This window comes from Anolis carolinensis, unplaced genomic scaffold (genome assembly GCF_035594765.1).
Source record: "Anolis carolinensis isolate JA03-04 unplaced genomic scaffold, rAnoCar3.1.pri scaffold_7, whole genome shotgun sequence".
Lineage (NCBI taxonomy): Eukaryota > Metazoa > Chordata > Lepidosauria > Squamata > Dactyloidae > Anolis > Anolis carolinensis.
In genome coordinates, this window is record NW_026943818.1 from 28289032 (window position 1) to 28308050 (window position 19019).

The 19019-nt window shown below is 37.0% G+C and overlaps 1 protein-coding gene across 4 annotated transcripts in view; it reads right to left on the minus strand.

The window, feature by feature from the left end:
• ncor1 (nuclear receptor corepressor 1) overlaps positions 1 to 19019 on the minus strand; it is a 129183-nt gene that overhangs the window by 46749 nt on the left and 63415 nt on the right. For all 4 annotated transcript variants that reach the window (XM_062960721.1, XM_062960720.1, XM_062960719.1 and 1 more), the window contains 3 exons: positions 15240 to 15370; positions 8977 to 9197; positions 5956 to 6018 (listed from right to left, as the gene is read on the minus strand). In XM_062960721.1, the coding sequence (XP_062816791.1) occupies positions 5956 to 6018; positions 8977 to 9197; positions 15240 to 15370 (415 nt within the window). The remainder of the gene's footprint in view (positions 1 to 5955; positions 6019 to 8976; positions 9198 to 15239; positions 15371 to 19019) is intronic.

Here is a 19019-nt window from a genome sequence, read left to right on the forward strand (position 1 = left end):
ACTTACAAATAACTACTAACAAGTTACTAGTTACAAATAACTAGTAATTAATGACAATTGTTCAACAGAGCAACAACAGAAATTTCTCCATGAGAGGCTACCCCTTGGGTAACAACTTACAAATAACTACTAATAAATTACTAGTTACAAATAACTAGTAATTACAAAAGTTCAACAAAGAAACAGAAATCTCTCCATGAGAGGCTACGCCTTGGGTAACAACTTACAAATAAATACCAAGTTACTCGTTACAAATAACTAGTACTAGTTACAAATAACTAGTAATTAATTACAAAAGTTCAACACAGAAACAAATCTCTCAACGAGAGGCTACCCCTTGGGTAACAACTTACAAATAACTACTAGTTACAAATAACTAGTAATTAATTACAATAGTTCAACACAGGAACAACAGAAATCAGGCCATGAGAGGCTTCCCCCTTGGGTAACTAGTTTTAAGTAGTTACAACACAGGAGCAACAGACCTGTCTGTGAGAGGAGTAGCTAGTTACAAGTAACTTGATACAAATAGTTACTACACAGGAACAACAGACATCTGTGAGAGAAGTAGCTACTTACAAGTAACTTGATACAAATTGTTACAACATAAGAGCAACAGACATCTGTCTGTGAGAGGAGTAGCTAGTTACAAGTAACTTGATACAAATAGTTATAACACAGGAGCAACAGACATCTGTCTGTGAGAGTAGTAGCTAGTTACAAGTAACTTGATACAACACAGGAACAACAGATGTCTGTGAGACGCTCCCCCTTGGGTAAGTCGTTACAAGTAGCTAGTTACAAGTAACTCAATACAAGTAGTTACAATACAGGAACAACAGGCATCGGACCATGAGAGGCTCCCCTTGGATAACTAGTAGTTACAACACAGTTTTTTTCAGCTGCAGAAAATGACGCTTGATGTATTTATTTCCTAATTGTAACTAGTTACTTGTAACTAGATAAGGAAAACATTGGCCCCAATTTGGGGGAGGAGGGAGAGAAATGAATGAGAAGTGACAAGTTACTTGTAACTACTACTTCACTTCACTGAAGTTGTAACTACTAGTTACTTGTAATTAGTTACTAGTTACATAATGATGTAAATTATGATGATGGAAATGATGATAATTCAACTCTTCTTTGAATCCGGCCTCCCAGACGGGGCTTAGCCTGCTTTCCTTTCTCCCTCTCCGTCTTGTCGAGGTCAACCGGGGTCAGCGTGGCTAAGAATAAAAGGAAGCCCAGGCCATGCGTGTGCATGTGTGTCTGGCTGACCCGGCAGCGCCTGCTTATCTGCGGGATCATGCCGCATCTCCCCACTTGACATCACAAAGCCGCTCACCGCCCGGCATTAACACCCGAGGAGCCGGAGGGAAATAATAATAGTAATAATAATAATAATAATAATCACAGTGATGTGGACCAGCTATATCTGCCTAGAAGATCAGGGGGCAGAGGAGTCTTGCAAGTAAAACAAGCAGTCAAAGAAGAAGAACATGCCCTGGCAGAAGATGTAAAGCAAAGTGAAGAACCTGCTTTGATTGAAGTCAAAAATCAGAAACTCCTCAAAGCACAGCAGACAAAAAACCAGTACAAGAAAACCGCACTACAAACTAGAGCAGAATCAGTACAAGAAAACCGCACTACAAACTAGAGCAGAACCAGTACAAGAAAACCGCACTACAAACTAGAGCAGAACCAGTACAAGAAAACCGCACTACAAACTAGAGCAGAACCAGTACAAGAAAACCGCACTACAAACTAGAGCAGAACCAGTACAAGAAAACCGCACTACAAACTAGAGCAGAACCAGTACAAGAAAACCGCACTACAAACTAGAGCAGAATCAGTACAAGAAAACCGCACTACAAACTAGAGCAGAATCAGTACAAGAAAACCGCACTACAAACTAGAGCAGAATCAGTACAAGAAAACCGCACTACAAACTAGAGCAGGATCAGTACAAGAAACCGCACTACAAACTAGAGCAGAATCAGTACAAGAAAACCGCACTACAAACTAGAGCAGAATCAGTACAAGAAAACCGCACTACAAACTAGAGCAGAATCAGTACAAGAAAACCGCACTACAAACTAGAGCAGAATCAGTACAAGAAAACCGCACTACAAACTAGAGCAGAACCAGTACAAGAAAACCGCACTACAAACTAGAGCAGAACCAGTACAAGAAAACCGCACTACAAACTAGAGCAGAACCAGTACAAGAAAACCGCACTACAAACTAGAGCAGAACCAGTACAAGAAAACCGCACTACAAACTAGAGCAGAATCAGTACAAGAAAACCGCACTACAAACTAGAGCAGAATCAGTACAAGAAAACCGCACTACAAACTAGAGCAGAATCAGTACAAGAAAACCGCACTACAAACTAGAGCAGAATCAGTACAAGAAAACCGCACTACAAACTAGAGCTGGCAGCTGGCAAAACAAAACATTGCATGGAAAGTTCCTTGACAAAATTGAAGGAAAAGCTGATAAGGAGAAGACCTGGCTCTGGCTCACGAATGGGACCCTGAAGAAGGAGACAGAAGGCCTGATCCTTGCAGCCCAGGAGCAAGACATCAGGACAAAGGCCATTCAGGCCAAGATTGAAAAATCAGCTGATGACCCAAAATGCAGACTCTGCAAGGAAACCGACGAAACCATGGATCATATCCTCAGCTGCTGTAAGAAAATCGCACAGACAGACTACAAACAGAGGCACAACTATGATTCATTGGCACTTATGCCTCAAGTACCACCTCCCAGCAGCAAAGAACTGGTGGGATCACAAACCTGCAAAAGTATTGGAAAATGAGCACGCAAAGATACTGTGGGACTTCCGAATCCAGACTGACAAAGTTCTGGAACACAACACACCAGACATCACAGTTGTGGAAAAGAAAAAGGTTTGGATCATTGATGTCGCCATCCCAGGTGAAAAACAACAGGAAAAACTCAGCCGCTCTCAGGACCTCAAGATTGAACTTCAAAGACTCTGGCAGAAACCAGTGCAGGTGGTCCCGGTGGTGATGGGCACACTGGGAGCCGTGCCAAAAGATCTCAGCCGGCATTTGCAAACAATAGACATTGACAAAATCACGATCTGCCAACTGCAAAAGGCCACCCGACTGGGATCCGCACGCATCATCCGAAAATACTTCACACAGTCCTAGACACTTGGGAAGAGTTCGACTTGTGAGTTTGTGATATGAAATCCAGCATCTCTATCTTGTTTGCTGTGTCATAATAATAATAATAATAATAATAATAATAATAATAATAATAATAATAATAATAATAATACATCACACAGTCCTAGACACTTGGGAAGTGTTCGACTTGTGAGTTTGTGATATGAAATCCAGCATATCTATCTTGTTTGCTGTGTCATAATAATAATAATAATAATAATAATAATAATAATAATAATACTTCACACAGTCCTAGACACTTGGGAAGTGTTCGACTTGTGAGTTTGTGATATGAAATCCAGCATCTCTATCTTGTTTGCTGTGTCATAATAATAATAATAATAATAATAATAATAATAATAATAATAATAATACTTCACACAGTCCTAGACACTTGGGAAGAGTTCGACTTGTGAGTTTGTGATATGAAATCCAGCATATCTATCTTGTTTGCTGTGTCATAATAATAATAATAATAATAATAATAATAATAATAATAATACATCACACAGTCCTAGACACTTGGGAAGTGTTCGACTTGTGAGTTTGTGATATGAAATCCAGCATCTCTATCTTGTTTGCTGTGTCATAATAATAATAATAATAATAATAATAATAATAATAATAATAATACTTCACACAGTCCTAGACACTTGGGAAGAGTTCGACTTGTGAGTTTGTGATATGAAATCCAGCATCTCTATCTTGTTTGCTGTGTCATAATAATAATAATAATAATAATAATAATAATAATAATAATACATCACACAGTCCTAGACACTTGGGAAGTGTTCGACTTGTGAGTTTGTGATATGAAATCCAGCATATCTATCTTGTTTGCTGTGTCATAATAGAATAATAATAACATCCTACTGCAATTGCACCCACAACAACACCACTATGAGCAGAAATACCCTAGGTGCGATTTCACAGAGACCACAATGGAGAAAATTACACTTTAATAATAATAATAATGGAGATAATTATGTTTTAATAATAATAATAATAATAATAATAATATCCTACTGCAATTGCACCCACAACAACACCACTATGAGTAGAAATACCCTAGGTGCGATTTCACAGAGACCACAATGGAGAAAATTACACTTTAATAATAATAATAATGGAGATAATTATGTTTTAATAATAATAATAATAATAATATCCTACTGCAATTGCACCCACAACAACACCACTATGAGTAGAAATACCCTAGGTGCGATTTCACAGAGACCACAATGGAGAAAATTACACTTTAATAATAATAATAATGGAGATAATTATGTTTTAATAATAATAATAATAATAATATCCTACTGCAATTGCACCCACAACAACACCACTATGAGTAGAAATACCCTAGGTGCGATTTCACAGAGACCACAATGGAGAAAATTGTATTTTAATAATAATAATGGAGAAAATTATGTTTTAATAAAAAAAAAATAATAATAATTGAGAAAATTACGTTTCAATAATAATAGTAATAATAACAGTAATAGTAATAGTAATAATAATAATAATAATATCCTATTGCAATTGCACCTACAACACCACTATGAGTAGAAATACCCTAGGTGCGATTTCACAGAGATCACGATGGAGAAAATTACGTTTTAATAATAATAATAATAATAATAATAATAATAATGATGATGATGATGGAGAAAATTATGTTTTAATAATAATAATAATAATAATAATAATAATAATAATATCATCCTACTGCAATTGCACCCACAACAACACCACTATGAGCAGAAATACCCTAGGTGCGATTTCACAGAGATCACGATGGAGAAAATTACGTTTTAATAATAGTAATAATAATAATAATAATATCCTACTGCAATTGCACCCACAACAACAACACTATGAGCAGAAATACCCTAGGTGCGATTTCACAGAGACCACGATGGAGAAAGTTACATTTTAATAATAGTAATAATAATAATAATAATATCCTACTGCAATTGCACCCACAACAACACCACTATGAGTAGAAATACCCTAGGTGCGATTTCACAGAGACCACAATGGAGAAAATTACGTTTCCATAATAATAATAATAATAATAATATCCTACTGCAATTGCACCCACAACAACAACACTATGAGTAATACCCTAGGTGCGATTTCACAGAGACCACGATGGAGAAAATTACGCTTTAATAATAGTAATAATAATAATAATAATATCCTACTGCAATTGCACCCACAACAACAACACTATGAGCAGAAATAGCCTAGGTGCGATTTCACAGAGACCACGATGGAGAAAGTTACGTTTTAATAATAGTAATAATAATAATAATAATATCCTACTGCAATTGCACCCACAACAACAACACTATGAGCAGAAATAGCCTAGGTGCGATTTCACAGAGACCACGATGGAGAAAGTTACGTTTTAATAATAGTAATAATAATAATAATAATAATATCCTACTGCAATTGCACCCACAACAACACCACTATGAGTAGAAATACCCTAGGTGCGATTTCACAGAGACCACAATGGAGAAAATTATGTTTCCATAATAATAATAATAATAATAATAATAATAATAATAATATCCTACTGCAATTGCACCCACAACAACAACACTATGAGCAGAAATAGCCTAGGTGCGATTTCACAGAGACCACGATGGAGAAAATTACGCTTTAATAATAATAATAATAATAATAATGGAGAAAATTATGTTCCTTCCTTCCTTCCTTTTCCATCCCTCCTTCTTTCCTTCCCGCCTACCTTTCTTGGCCACTTCCATCTCTTCCTCCGTCCAGCGCGACGTCTCGACCGGCTCCGCGGAGGCTGGGAAGAAAGGAAGGAAGAAAGAAAGAAAGAGCGAGAAAGAGAGAAGCGGAGGAGAAGAGGAGAGGCGGGCGGTCAGCTGAGCCTCCGCTTGCCCAGTAATCTATTAATCCCTTGACGCCCGAGGCCTGATCAGGACGCCCGACAAGGTGCGAATTCACAGGCACCACAAAGAAGAACAACAACAACAACAAGGCGGAACAGGTACGACTTTATGGGTTGCGAGACGCAACCAAACTTGAGAAAATGTTTGAGTTCTTCACTTTGACAGGAGCTGTCCTGCTCATTATTATTATTATTATTATTATATTTGTACAAAAACACCGTTTACAAAACCCTTATTATTATTGGGTCGCTGTACGTTTTCCGGGCTGAAAATGAGAGCTACGTTTTGGGGACGCCGTTCAAAAACATCAAGGCTGAAATGATCGATCGGCCTGGCTGTGGCTATTAATTATATTATGTTTTAATAATAATAATAATAATAATAATAATAGCTACGTTTTGGAGAAGCCGTTCAAAAACATTAAGGCCCACAATGACTAGCTGCTTACTTGCCGAACTGTAATTAAGACCTGCGAATGAGAACTGAAATGGTCAATCGGCCTGGCTGTGCTTATTAATTATATTAATATTATGTTTTAATAATAATAATAATAATAATATGTTTTGGGGACACTGTTCAAAAACATCAAGGCCCGCAATGACTAGCTGCCTACTTGCCGAACTGTAATTAAAAATGAGAGCCGAAATGATCGATCGGCCTGGCTGCGGCTATTAATTATATTAATATTATGTTATAATAATAATAATAATAATAATAATAATAGCTACGTTTTGGAGAAGCCGTTCAAAAACATTAAGGCCCACAATGACTAGCTGCTTACTTGCCGAACTGTAATTAAGACCTGCGAATGAGAACTGAAATGGTCAATCGGCCTGGCTGTGCTTATTAATTATATTAATATTATGTTTTAATAATAATAATAATAATAGCTACGTTTTGGGGACACTGTTCAAAAACATCAAGGCCCGCAAGGACTAGCTGCCTACTTGCCGAACTGTAATTAAAAATGACAGCTGAAATGATTGATCGGCCTGGCTTCGGCTATTAATTATATTAATATTATATTTTAATAATAATAATAATAATAATAATAATAATAATAATAATAATAATAGCTATGTTTTGGGGACACTGTTCAAAAACATCAAGGCCCGCAATGACTAGCTGCCTACTTGCCGAACTGTAATTAAAAATGAGAACTGAAATGATTGATCGGCCTGGGTGCGGCTATTAATTATATTAATATTATGTTTTAATAATAATAATAATAATAATAATAATAATAATAATAGCAGCTATGTTTTGGGGACACTGTTCAAAAACATCAAGGCCCGCAAGGACTAGCTGCCTACTTGCCGAACTGTAATTAAAAATGAGAGCCGAAATGATCGATCGGCCTGGGTGCGGCTATTAATTATATTAATATTATGTTTTAATAATAATAATAATAATAATAATAATAATAATAATAATAATAATAGCTATGTTTTGGGGACACTGTTCAAAAACATCAAGGCCCGCAAGGACTAGCTGCCTACTTGCCGAACTGTAATTAAAAATGAGAGCCGAAATGATCGATCGGCCTGGCTGCGGCTATTAATTATATTAATATTATGTTTTAATAATAATAATAATAGCTACGTTTTGGGGACATCAAGGCCTGCAATGACTAGCTGCCTACTTGCCGAACTGTAATTAAAACCTGCAAATGAAAGCTGAAATGATTAATTGGCCTGGCTGTGGCTATTAATTATATTAATACAGTAGAGTCTCACTTATCTAAGCTAAACGGGCCGGCAGAAGCTTGGATAAGCGAATATCTTGGATAATAAGGAGGGATTAAGGAAATGCCTATTAAACATCAAATGAGGTTATGATTTTACAAATTAAGCACCAAAACATCATGTTAGACAACAAATTTGACAGAAAAAGCAGTTCAATGCGCAGTCATGTTATGTTGTAATGACTGTATTTACCAATTTAGCGGCAAAACATCACGACAGATTGAAAACATTGACTACAAAAATGGCTTGGATAATCCAGAAACTTGGATAAGCGAGGCTTGGATACGTGGGACTCTACTGTAATTTACGACACCACGGAATGAGGAAGTACTACCATCAAGGGCTCGGGGGTCACAGTGGACGACGAAGCGGCTGCTCCCCCCAGGGCCGGAATCGAGCATACCCTCAGGAGAAGGTTAAATTGCCTCTGTGTCTGTCTGTCTTGGTCTCTGTTTAATGTGTTTATGGGCATTGAATGTTTGCCCTATGTGTGTATAATGTGATCCGCCCTGAGTCCCCTTCGGGGTGAGAAGGGCGGAATATAAATACTGTAAATAAATAATTTACGACACCACAGAATGAGGAAGTACTACCATCAAGGGCTCGGGGGTCACAGTGGACGATGAAGCAGCTGCTCCCCCCTGTGGCCAGAATCGAACATCCCCTCAGAAGAAGGTTAACTTAACTGAGTCCCCTTCGGGGTGAGAAAGAAGGGCGGAATATAAATACTGTAAATAAATAATTTACGACACCACAGAATGAGGAAGTACTACCATCAAGGGCTCGGGGGTCACAGTGGACGACGAAGCGGCTGCTCCCCCCTGTGGCCAGAATCGAACATCCCCTCAGAAGAAGGTTAACTTAACTGAGTCCCCTTCGGGGTGAGAAAGAAGGGCGGAATATAAATACTGTAAATAAATAATTTACGACACCACAGAATGAGGAAGTACTACCATCAAGGGCTCGGGGGTCACAGTGGACGACGAAGCAGCCGCTCCCCCCCCAGTGGCCGGAATCGAGCCTACCCTCGTGAAGCTGGAAAATGTTAAATTGCCTACGTCAAAGGTGGTCTCGCCACACAGTGCGGACACACACGGATGGACTTACAGGGTTCCGGAGGCGGCGGCAGTGGTGGTGGCGGCTCTTCGGTGGCGGTGGCGGCGGCGGCGGCGTTGGCGGCGGCGGCCTCATTGGTCATGGACCTGGTGATGCGTCCCTTTCGGCGGCCCTGGCTGTTGGCGGTCTTCCGGCCCCGGGGCGCGACCTGCTCCCGCTCCTCGGGCTCCTCGGGCACCGCCTCGGCCTTCTCCTTCTCCTTGGGAGTCTCCCTGACGGACAGGAACGAGACTTTGTCAACAACGGCCCCTTCCATCGCAAAAGCGGACTTACACATAGGCGCTTTACCAAAATATACAAAAGATGATTAGAATGGACGACAGAAACAGAGCAAATCAAAGAGTGTATGATCAAATGGGCAGCCAATATTGGACACCCAATAAAATTAGAAAAATGGGAAAAGATTTGGAATCAGAGAATCAAATACACATATGCATTTGACTTAAGAGAGAATTGGTCTAAAATGATATATCTATATATATAAAAGAGTGATGGCATCACGGCAATTCACAAAACAACAAAAGTACAGGCCCCCCAACCTCGAAATTTGACAACACAACCCATCATCCATGCCTCCAGGTTGATACAACAAAAAGAAAAGAAAAACAAACTCCTAATTAGAGGGAGAGCAATAATTTTTTTTATCCAATTGCTGCCAGTTTAGAGGGCTAATCTCTGCCCACTAGGTCTCCTAGCAAGCCAAGGGACAGCCAGGGTTCAGTTAGGGGACAGGCAGATTTAGGCCTCACTTAGGCCTCTTCCACAGATTATCTAATTTGCACTGGATTATATGGCAGTGTAGACTCAAGGCCCTTCCACACAGCTATATAACCCATTTATAATCTTATATTATCTGCTTTGCACTGGATTATCTTGACTCCACACTGCCATATAATCCACTTCAGTGTGCATTTTATACAACTGTGAAGAAGGGGCCTCAGATAATCCAGTTCTGAGCAGATAATATAAGATTAGAAATATACAGTAGAGTCTCACTTATCCAACGTAAACAGGCCGGCAGGATAAGTGAATATGTTGGATAATAAGAAGGGATTCAGGAAAAGCCGACTAAACATCAAATTAGGTAATCGTTATACAAATTAAGCACCAAAACATCATATTATACAACAAATTTGACAGAAAAAGTAGTTCCATGTGCAGTAATGCTAGGTAGTAATTACAGTAGAGTCTCACTTATCCAACACTCGCTTATCCAATGTTCTGGATTATCCAACGCATTTTTGTAGTCAATGTTTTAAATGCATTGTGATATTTTGGTGCTAAATTCATAAATGCAGTTATTACTACATAGCATTACTGCGTATTGAACTACTTTTTCTGCCAAATTTGTTGTCTAACATGATGTTTTGGTGCGTTGGATAATCCAGAACATTGTATAAGCGAATGTTGGATAAGTGAGATTCTTCTTTAATATGAAATAATTACTGGGATAGAATAATGCAGAACAATATAATCTCTAAAACCAGGACGGTAAGTATACAGGGGAATTCCAGACAGGAAACAATCAGGGCCAGCTAACACCTCCCAACAAAGTATTCCCATCATCAAAGTCTGGCAAATCCTCTGTTTTCTCAGGGCCACAGACAGTAGAAGCACATAAAATATCGCAAACAACACCACTCTGAAAACAAGGGAATTCCAGACAGGAAACAATCAGGGCCAGCTAACACCTCCCAACAAAGTATTCCCATCATCAAAGTCTGGCAAATCCTCTGTTTTCTCAGGGCCACAGACAGTAGAAGCACATAAAACATTGCAAACAACACCACTCTGAAAACAAGGGAATTCCAGACAGGAAACAATCAGGGCCAGCTAACACCTCCCAACAAAGTATTCCCATCATCAAAGTCTGGCAAATCCTCTGTTTTCTCAGGGCCACAGACAGTAGAAGCACATAAAATATCGCAAACAACACCACTCTGAAAACAAGGGAATTCCACACAGGAAACAATCAGGGCCAGCTAACACCTCCCAACAAAGGATTCCCATCATCAAAGTCTGGCAAATCCTGTTTTCTCAGGGCCACAGACAGTAGAAGCACATAAAATATCGCAAACAACACCACTCTGAAAACAAGGGAATTCCAGACAGGAAACAATCAGGGCCAGCTAACACCTCCCAACCAAAAATTCACTCAAGGAGGAAAAAGTCAGGCTTTAAAGCTGCAAGGCCATTACATCCTAATCATTTTTCCTAATTGCAGCATTCATACTTGCCTCCAACAGACAAAAAAAAGACTTCGCCACAGCAACGCGTGGTCGGGCACAGCTAGTAGATGATATATTACATGACAAAAAAAAAATTCAAAATTTTGCAAAAATGCCTCCGACAAATGTTGGAAATGAGAACAACAGGTAGGTACTTTTTTCATATATGGTGGACCTGCCCAAAAGCTATAAAATTTTGGAAAGATATACACAGAGAAATACAAAAAAAATTATTAAAGACTAACATTAAAAAGGAGCCAGAATATTTCTTGCTAGGAATGTTGGATCTGGATAAAGACAAAGATAAAGAGATTCTATTTAACCACCTGGCGATCGCAGCTGGAATAACATATGCGAAGAAGTGGAGGTCAAAAGAAATACCAAAAAAGGAAGAGTGGCAAAATAAAGTCTTAGAAATAATGAATATGGATAAATTAACTTACTGGCTCTCTACGAACCAAGGTCTACCGAAAAAAACAAGCGAACTGGGAAACGGTAAAAGAATATTTTAATCAACTCAAAATGGAACTCTTCACCCTTATTATTCTCCCACTTTCCATGTCATTTTTTTAACTTTTTAAAAAATTTACTATTAATAAAACTTAATATTTTAATCAACTCAAAATGGAACTCTTCACCCTTATTATTCTCCCACTTTCCATGTCATTTTTTTAAACTTTTTTAAAAATTTACTATTAATAAAACTTAATATTTTAATCAACTCAAAATGGAACTCTTCACCCTTATTATTCTCCCACTTTCCATGTCATTTTTTTAAACTTTTTTAAAAATTTACTATTAATAAAACTTAATATTTTAATCAACTCAAAATGGAACTCTTCACCCTTATTATTCTCCCACTTTCCATGTCATTTTTTTTAACTTTTTTAAAAATTTACTATTAATAAAACTTAATATTTTAATCAACTCAAAATGGAACTCTTCACCCTTATTATTCTCCCACTTTCCATGTCATTTTTTTAAACTTTTTTAAAAATTTACTATTAATAAAACTTAATATTTTAATCAACTCAAAATGGAACTCTTCACCCTTATTATTCTCCCACTTTCCATGTCATTTTTTTAAACTTTTTAAAAAATTTACTATTAATAAAACTTAATATTTTAATCAACTCAAAATGGAACTCTTCACCCTTATTATTCTCCCACTTTCCATGTCATTTTTTTAAACTTTTTAAAAAATTTACTATTAATAAAACTTAATATTTTAATCAACTCAAAATGGAACTCTTCACCCTTATTATTCTCCCACTTTCCATGTCATTTTTTTAAACTTTTTAAAAAATTTACTATTAATAAAACTTAATATTTTAATCAACTCAAAATGGAACTCTTCACCCTTATTATTCTCCCACTTTCCATGTCATTTTTTTAAACTTTTTAAAAAATTTACTATTAATAAAACTTAATATTTTAATCAACTCAAAATGGAACTCTTCACCCTTATTATTCTCCCACTTTCCATGTCATTTTTTTAAACTTTTTTAAAAATTTACTATTAATAAAACTTAATATTTTAATCAACTCAAAATGGAACTCTTCACCCTTATTATTCTCCCACTTTCCATGTCATTTTTTTAAACTTTTTTAAAAATTTACTATTAATAAAACTTAATATTTTAATCAACTCAAAATGGAACTCTTCACCCTTATTATTCTCCCACTTTCCATGTCATTTTTTTTAACTTTTTTAAAAATTTACTATTAATAAAATTTACGGAAAAAAAAATGCACTTGTTCCGACTTACTGTACATACTCGAGTATAAGCCGGGTTTTCCAGCCCTAAAAAAAAACTCCCCTCGGCTTATACTCCAGTGAGAGTCCTGGCCAACTTATATTCGGGTCAGCTCGTACTCGAGTATATACGGCACATACAAATTCGACTTAAGAACAAAACCGACAGAACCAATATGTAATAGTAACTGTAATAATAGAGTGAAAAAAATAAATGTAATAATACCAGAGTAAATTAATAAATATAATAATAAATTAATAAATATAGTAAAATAATAAATGTAATAACAACAGAGTAAAATAATAAATATAATAATAAATTAATAAATATAATAACAAATAGTAAAATAATAAATGTAATAACAATACCAGAGTAAACTAATAAATATAATAATAGAGTAAAAATAATAAATGTAATTACAGTAGAGTCTCACTTATCCAACATAAACGGGCCAGCAGAATGTTGGATAAGCGAATATGTTGGATAATAAGGAGAGATTAAGGAGAAGCCTATTAAACATCAAATTAGGTTATGATTTTACAAATTAAGCACCAAAACATCATGTTATACAACAAATCTGGCAGAAAAAGTAGTTCAATACACAGTAATGCTACGTAGTAATTACTGTATTTACGAATTTCGCACCAAAATATCATGATATATTGAAAACATTGACTACAGAAATGTGTTGGATAATCCAGAACGTTGGATAAGCGAGTGTTGGATAAGTGAGATTCGACTGTAATACCAGAGTAAATTAATAAATATAATAATAAATTAATAAATATAATAATAAATAGTAAAATAATACATGTAATAACAACAGAGTAAAATAATAAATATAATAATAAATTAATAAATATAATAACAAATACAGTAGAGTCTCACTTATCCAACACTCGCTTATCCAACGTTCTGGATTATCCAACGCATTTTTGTAGTCAATGTTTTCAATATATCATGATATTTTGGTGCTAAATTTGTAAACACAGTAATTACTACATAACATTACTGCGTATTGAACTACCTTTTCTGTCAAATTTGTGGTATAACATGATGTTTTGGTGCTTAATTTGTAAAATCATAACTTAATTTGGTGTTTAATAGGCTTCTCCTTAATCTCTCCTTGTTATCCAACATATTCGCTTATCCAACGTTCTGCTGGCCCGTTTATGTTGGATAAGTGAGACTCTACTGTAGTAAAATAATAAATGTAATAACAATACCAGAGTAAACTAATAAATATAATAATAGAGTAAAAATAATAAATGTAATTATAGAGTAAAATAAATGTAATAATAATACCAGAGTAAAATAATAAATGTAATTATAAATAGAGTAAAATAAATGTATGTTAATAATAATACCAGAGTGAAATAATAAATATAATAACAAATAGAGTAAAGTAACAAATGTAATAATAATGATACCAGAGTAAAATAATAAATATAATAATGTATAGAGTAAAATAATAAATGTAATAATACCATTGTAAAATAATAAATATTATAATAATAATACCAGAGTATAATAATAAATATAATAACAAATAGAGTAATATAATAAATGTAATAATAATATCAGAGTAAAATAATAAATATAATAATGTATAGAGTAAAATAATAAATGTAATAATACCAGAGTAAAATAATAATTATTATAATAATAGAGTAAAATAATAAATATAACAAATAGAGTAAAATAATAAATGTAATAATACCAGAGTAAAATAATAAATATTATTATAATAAATAGAGTAAAATAACAAATGTAATAGTAACTATAATAATAGAGTAAAATAACAAATGTAATAATAACAATAATAGGGGAAAATGATAAATGTACCATATATGCTTGAGTATAAGCCGACCTGAATATAAGCCGACAGGACCCTCACTCGAATAAATATAATAATGTATAGAGTAAAATAATAAATGTAATAATACCAGAGTAAAATAATAAATATAACAAATAGAGTAAAATAATAAATGTAATAATACCAGAGTAAAATAATAAATATTATTATAATAAATAGAGTAAAATAACAAATGTAATAGTAACTATAATAATAGAGTAAAATAACAAATGTAATAATAACAATAATAGGGGAAAATGATAAATGTACCATATATGCTTGAGTATAAGCCGACCTGAATATAAGCCGACCAGGACCCTCACTCGAGTATAAGACGAGGAGGGCTTTTTCATCCCTAAACAAGGGCATATACTCGAGTATGTACGGTATATACATATGAAAAATTCGGCTCACTTGGATTCTTCTTTCTCGTCCTTCTCCTCTTCATCTCTCCTCTCCTCCTCCTTCTTCTCAGTCCGCTCGGCCTTCTCCTCCTCGATCTTCTCCTCGACTTTCTCTTCCTGGGACGGCCGAGCGATTTGTTGCTGGAACGGAACGGAAGGAGACGTCGGGAATTACGAAGGAAATCGGACGCTCGGAGACGGAAATGGGAGGCAATAGGGGTGGCCCCGCCCCCCAACGCTCCCGGAAAAGGAGGTTATTCCATGAGGAAGAATGGCGAGCACCTCTACGAGGGAAACAAATACCGAACAAGAACGATCTCCTTTCCCTTTCCGAAGCATCTCTCTGGCCCGTTTGCCTGGGGATGAGTCACGCTCAGAAGGAGGCAACCAGACACACAACAAGGAGGTGACCTACATGGAATCTGGGTTTCTGGGTTTTGCAAAGAAAGGGGTCTCTCAACAGTACCTAGGATCCATCTCAATCACTTTGCACTACATAAACACCTGGGCCATACCTGTCATAAGAACTGGACAATGTGGACAGAAAAACAAGAAAACTCATGACCATTCATCACTCCCTGCACCCTCGCAGTGATGTTGACCGGCTATATCTGCCTAGAAGATCAGGGGGCAGAGGACTCTTACAAGTCAAACAAGCCGTCAAAGAAGAAGAACATGCCCTGGCAGATTATGTAAAGCAAAGTGAAGAACCTGCTTTGATTGAAGTCAAAAATCAGAAACTCCTCAAAGCACAGCAGACAAATAAACCATTACAAGAAAACCGCACTACAAACTAGAGCTGACAAAAAAAAAAACAGTACAAGAAAACCGCACTACAAACTAGAGCTGACAAAAAAAAAAACAGTACAAGAAAACCGCACTACAAACTAGAGCTGACAAAAAAAAAACAGTACAAGAAAACCGCACTACAAACTAGACCTGACAAAAACCCAGTACAAGAAAACCGCACTACAAACTAGAGCTGACAAAAACCAGTACAAGGAAACCGCACTACAAACTAGAGCTGATCAAAAACCAGTACAAGGAAACCGCACTACAAACTAGAGCTGACAAAAAACCAGTACAAGAAAACCGCACTACAAACTAGAGCTGACAAAGATTCAGTACAAGAAAACCGCACCACAAACTAGAGCTGACAGCTGACACCACAAAACATTGCATGGAAAGTTCCTTGACAACATTGAAGGAAAAGCTGATCAGGAGAAGACCTGGTTCTGGCTCACGAATGGGACCCTGAAGAAGGAGACAGAAGGCCTGATCCTTGCAGCCCAGGAGGAAGCCATCAGGACAAAGGCCATTCAGGCCAAGATCGAAAAATCAGCTGATGACCCAAAATGCAGACTGTGCAAGGAAACCGACGAAACCATGGATCATATCCTCAGCTGCTGTAAGAAAATCGCACAGACAGACTACAAACAGAGGCACAACTATGTGGCCCAAAGGATTCATGGGAACTTATGCCTCAAGTACCACTTCCCAGCAGTAAAGATACTGTGGGACTTCCGAATCCAGACTGACAAAGTTCTGGAACACAGCACACCAGACATCACAGTTGTGGAAAGGAAAAAGGTTTGAATCATTGATGTCGCCATCCCAGGTGAAAAACAACAGGAAAAACTCAGCCGCTATCAGGACCTCAAGATTGAACTTCAAAGACTCTGGCAGAAACCAGTGCAGGCGGTAAAGATTCGTGATAAAGACAGGAAAGGCTCCAGGTCCGGAGGGATCGCTGGCATTTATATTCGACTCGAGTTGATACGACAAATACAGAGCAATTAAGTACAGATAACATCCAACTCGAGTCGAATATAAACGCGGGCGACCCATCCGGACCTGGAGTCTTTCGCATCTTTATCTCAAATCTTTATAATATTAACCTTTATAATCGAGTCGATAGGACAAATACTGAGCAACTAAGTCCAGATAATATCCGACTTGAGTTGAATCTAAACGCCGGCGACCCATCCGGACCTGGAGCCTTTCCCATCTTTATCTCAAATCTTTATAATATTAATCTTTATAATCAAGTCGATAGGACAAATACCGAGTAACTAAGTCCAGATAATATCCAACTCAAGTCGAATATAAACGCCGGCGACCCGTCCGGACCTGGAGCCTTTCCCATCTTTATCTCGAAACTTTATAATATTGAGTCAATAGGACAAATACCGAGTAACTAAGTCCAGATAATATCCGACTCGAGTCGAATATAAACGCCGGCGATCCGTCCGGACCTGGAACCTTTCCTGTATTTATCTCAAATCTTTATAATATTAATAATCTTTATAATCGAGTCGATAGGACAAATAGCGAGCAACTAAGTCCAGATAATATCCGACTCGAGTCGAATATAAACGCCGCTGACCCGTCCGGACCTGGAGCCTTTCCCGTCTTTATTATATTAATCTTTATAATCGAGTCGATAGGACAAATACCGAGCAACTAAGTCCAGATAATATCTGACTCGAATCAAATATAAACGCCGGTGATCTGTCCGGACCTGGAGCCTTTCCCGTCTTTATTATATTAATCTTTATAATCCATTCGATAGGACAAATACCGAGCAAATAAGTACAGATACTATTCAACTCGAGTCGAATCTAAATGCCGGCGACCCGTCCGGACCTGGAACCTTTCCTGTATTTATCTCAAATCTTTATAATATTAATAATCTTTATAATCGAGTCGATAGGACAAATACCGAGCAAATAAGTACAGATACTATTCGACTCGAGTCGAATCTAAATGCCGGCGACCCGTCCGGACCTGGAACCTTTCCTGTATTTATCTCAAATCTTTATAATATTAATAATCTTTATAATCGAGTCGATAGGACAAACAGCGAGCAAATAAGTACAGATACTATTCGACTCGAGTCGAATCTAAATGCCGGCGACCCGTCCGGACCTGGAACCTTTCCTGTATTTATCTCAAATCTTTATAATATTAATAATCTTTATAATCGAGTCGATAGGACAAACAGCGAGCAAATAAGTACAGATACTATTCGACTCGAGTCGAATCTAAATGCCGGCGACCCGTCCGGACCTGGAACCTTTCCTGTATTTATCTCAAATCTTTATAATATTAATAATCTTTATAATCGAGTCGATAGGACAAACAGCGAGCAAATAAGTACAGATACTATTCGACTCGAGTCGAATCTAAATGCCGGCGACCCGTCCGGACCTGGAACCTTTCCTGTATTTATCTCAAATCTTTATAATATTAATAATCTTTATAATCGAGTCGATAGGACAAACAGCGAGCAAATAAGTACAGATACTATTCGACTCGAGTCGAATCTAAATGCCGGCGACCCGTCCGGACCTGGAACCTTTCCTGTATTTATCTCAAATCTTTATAATATTAATAATCTTTATAATCGAGTCGATAGGACAAACAGCGAGCAAATAAGTAAGGATACTATTCGACTCGAGTCGAATCTAAATGCCGGCGACCCGTCCGGACCTGGAGCCTTTCCCGTCTTTATCTCGAATCAAGTCGATAGGACAAATGCCGACAACTAAGTCCAGATGATATTCCACTCGAGTGGATGAAAAGTACAGACGGAGGGAAGGACCGGAGAGGAGAGGCAGCTGTCTGGGGCTCTCAAACCGATCCAGGCAATATTTAGACCGGGAAGCGGTGAGAGGGATAAGGTTTCGGGCCAAGAGGGAAAGCCCTTCCCTAAAGCTTTTCGCAGAGGTCGAGGCGGAGGAGGAGGAGGAGGAGGAGGAGGGACGGCAAACACAAACAGACCAAAGGA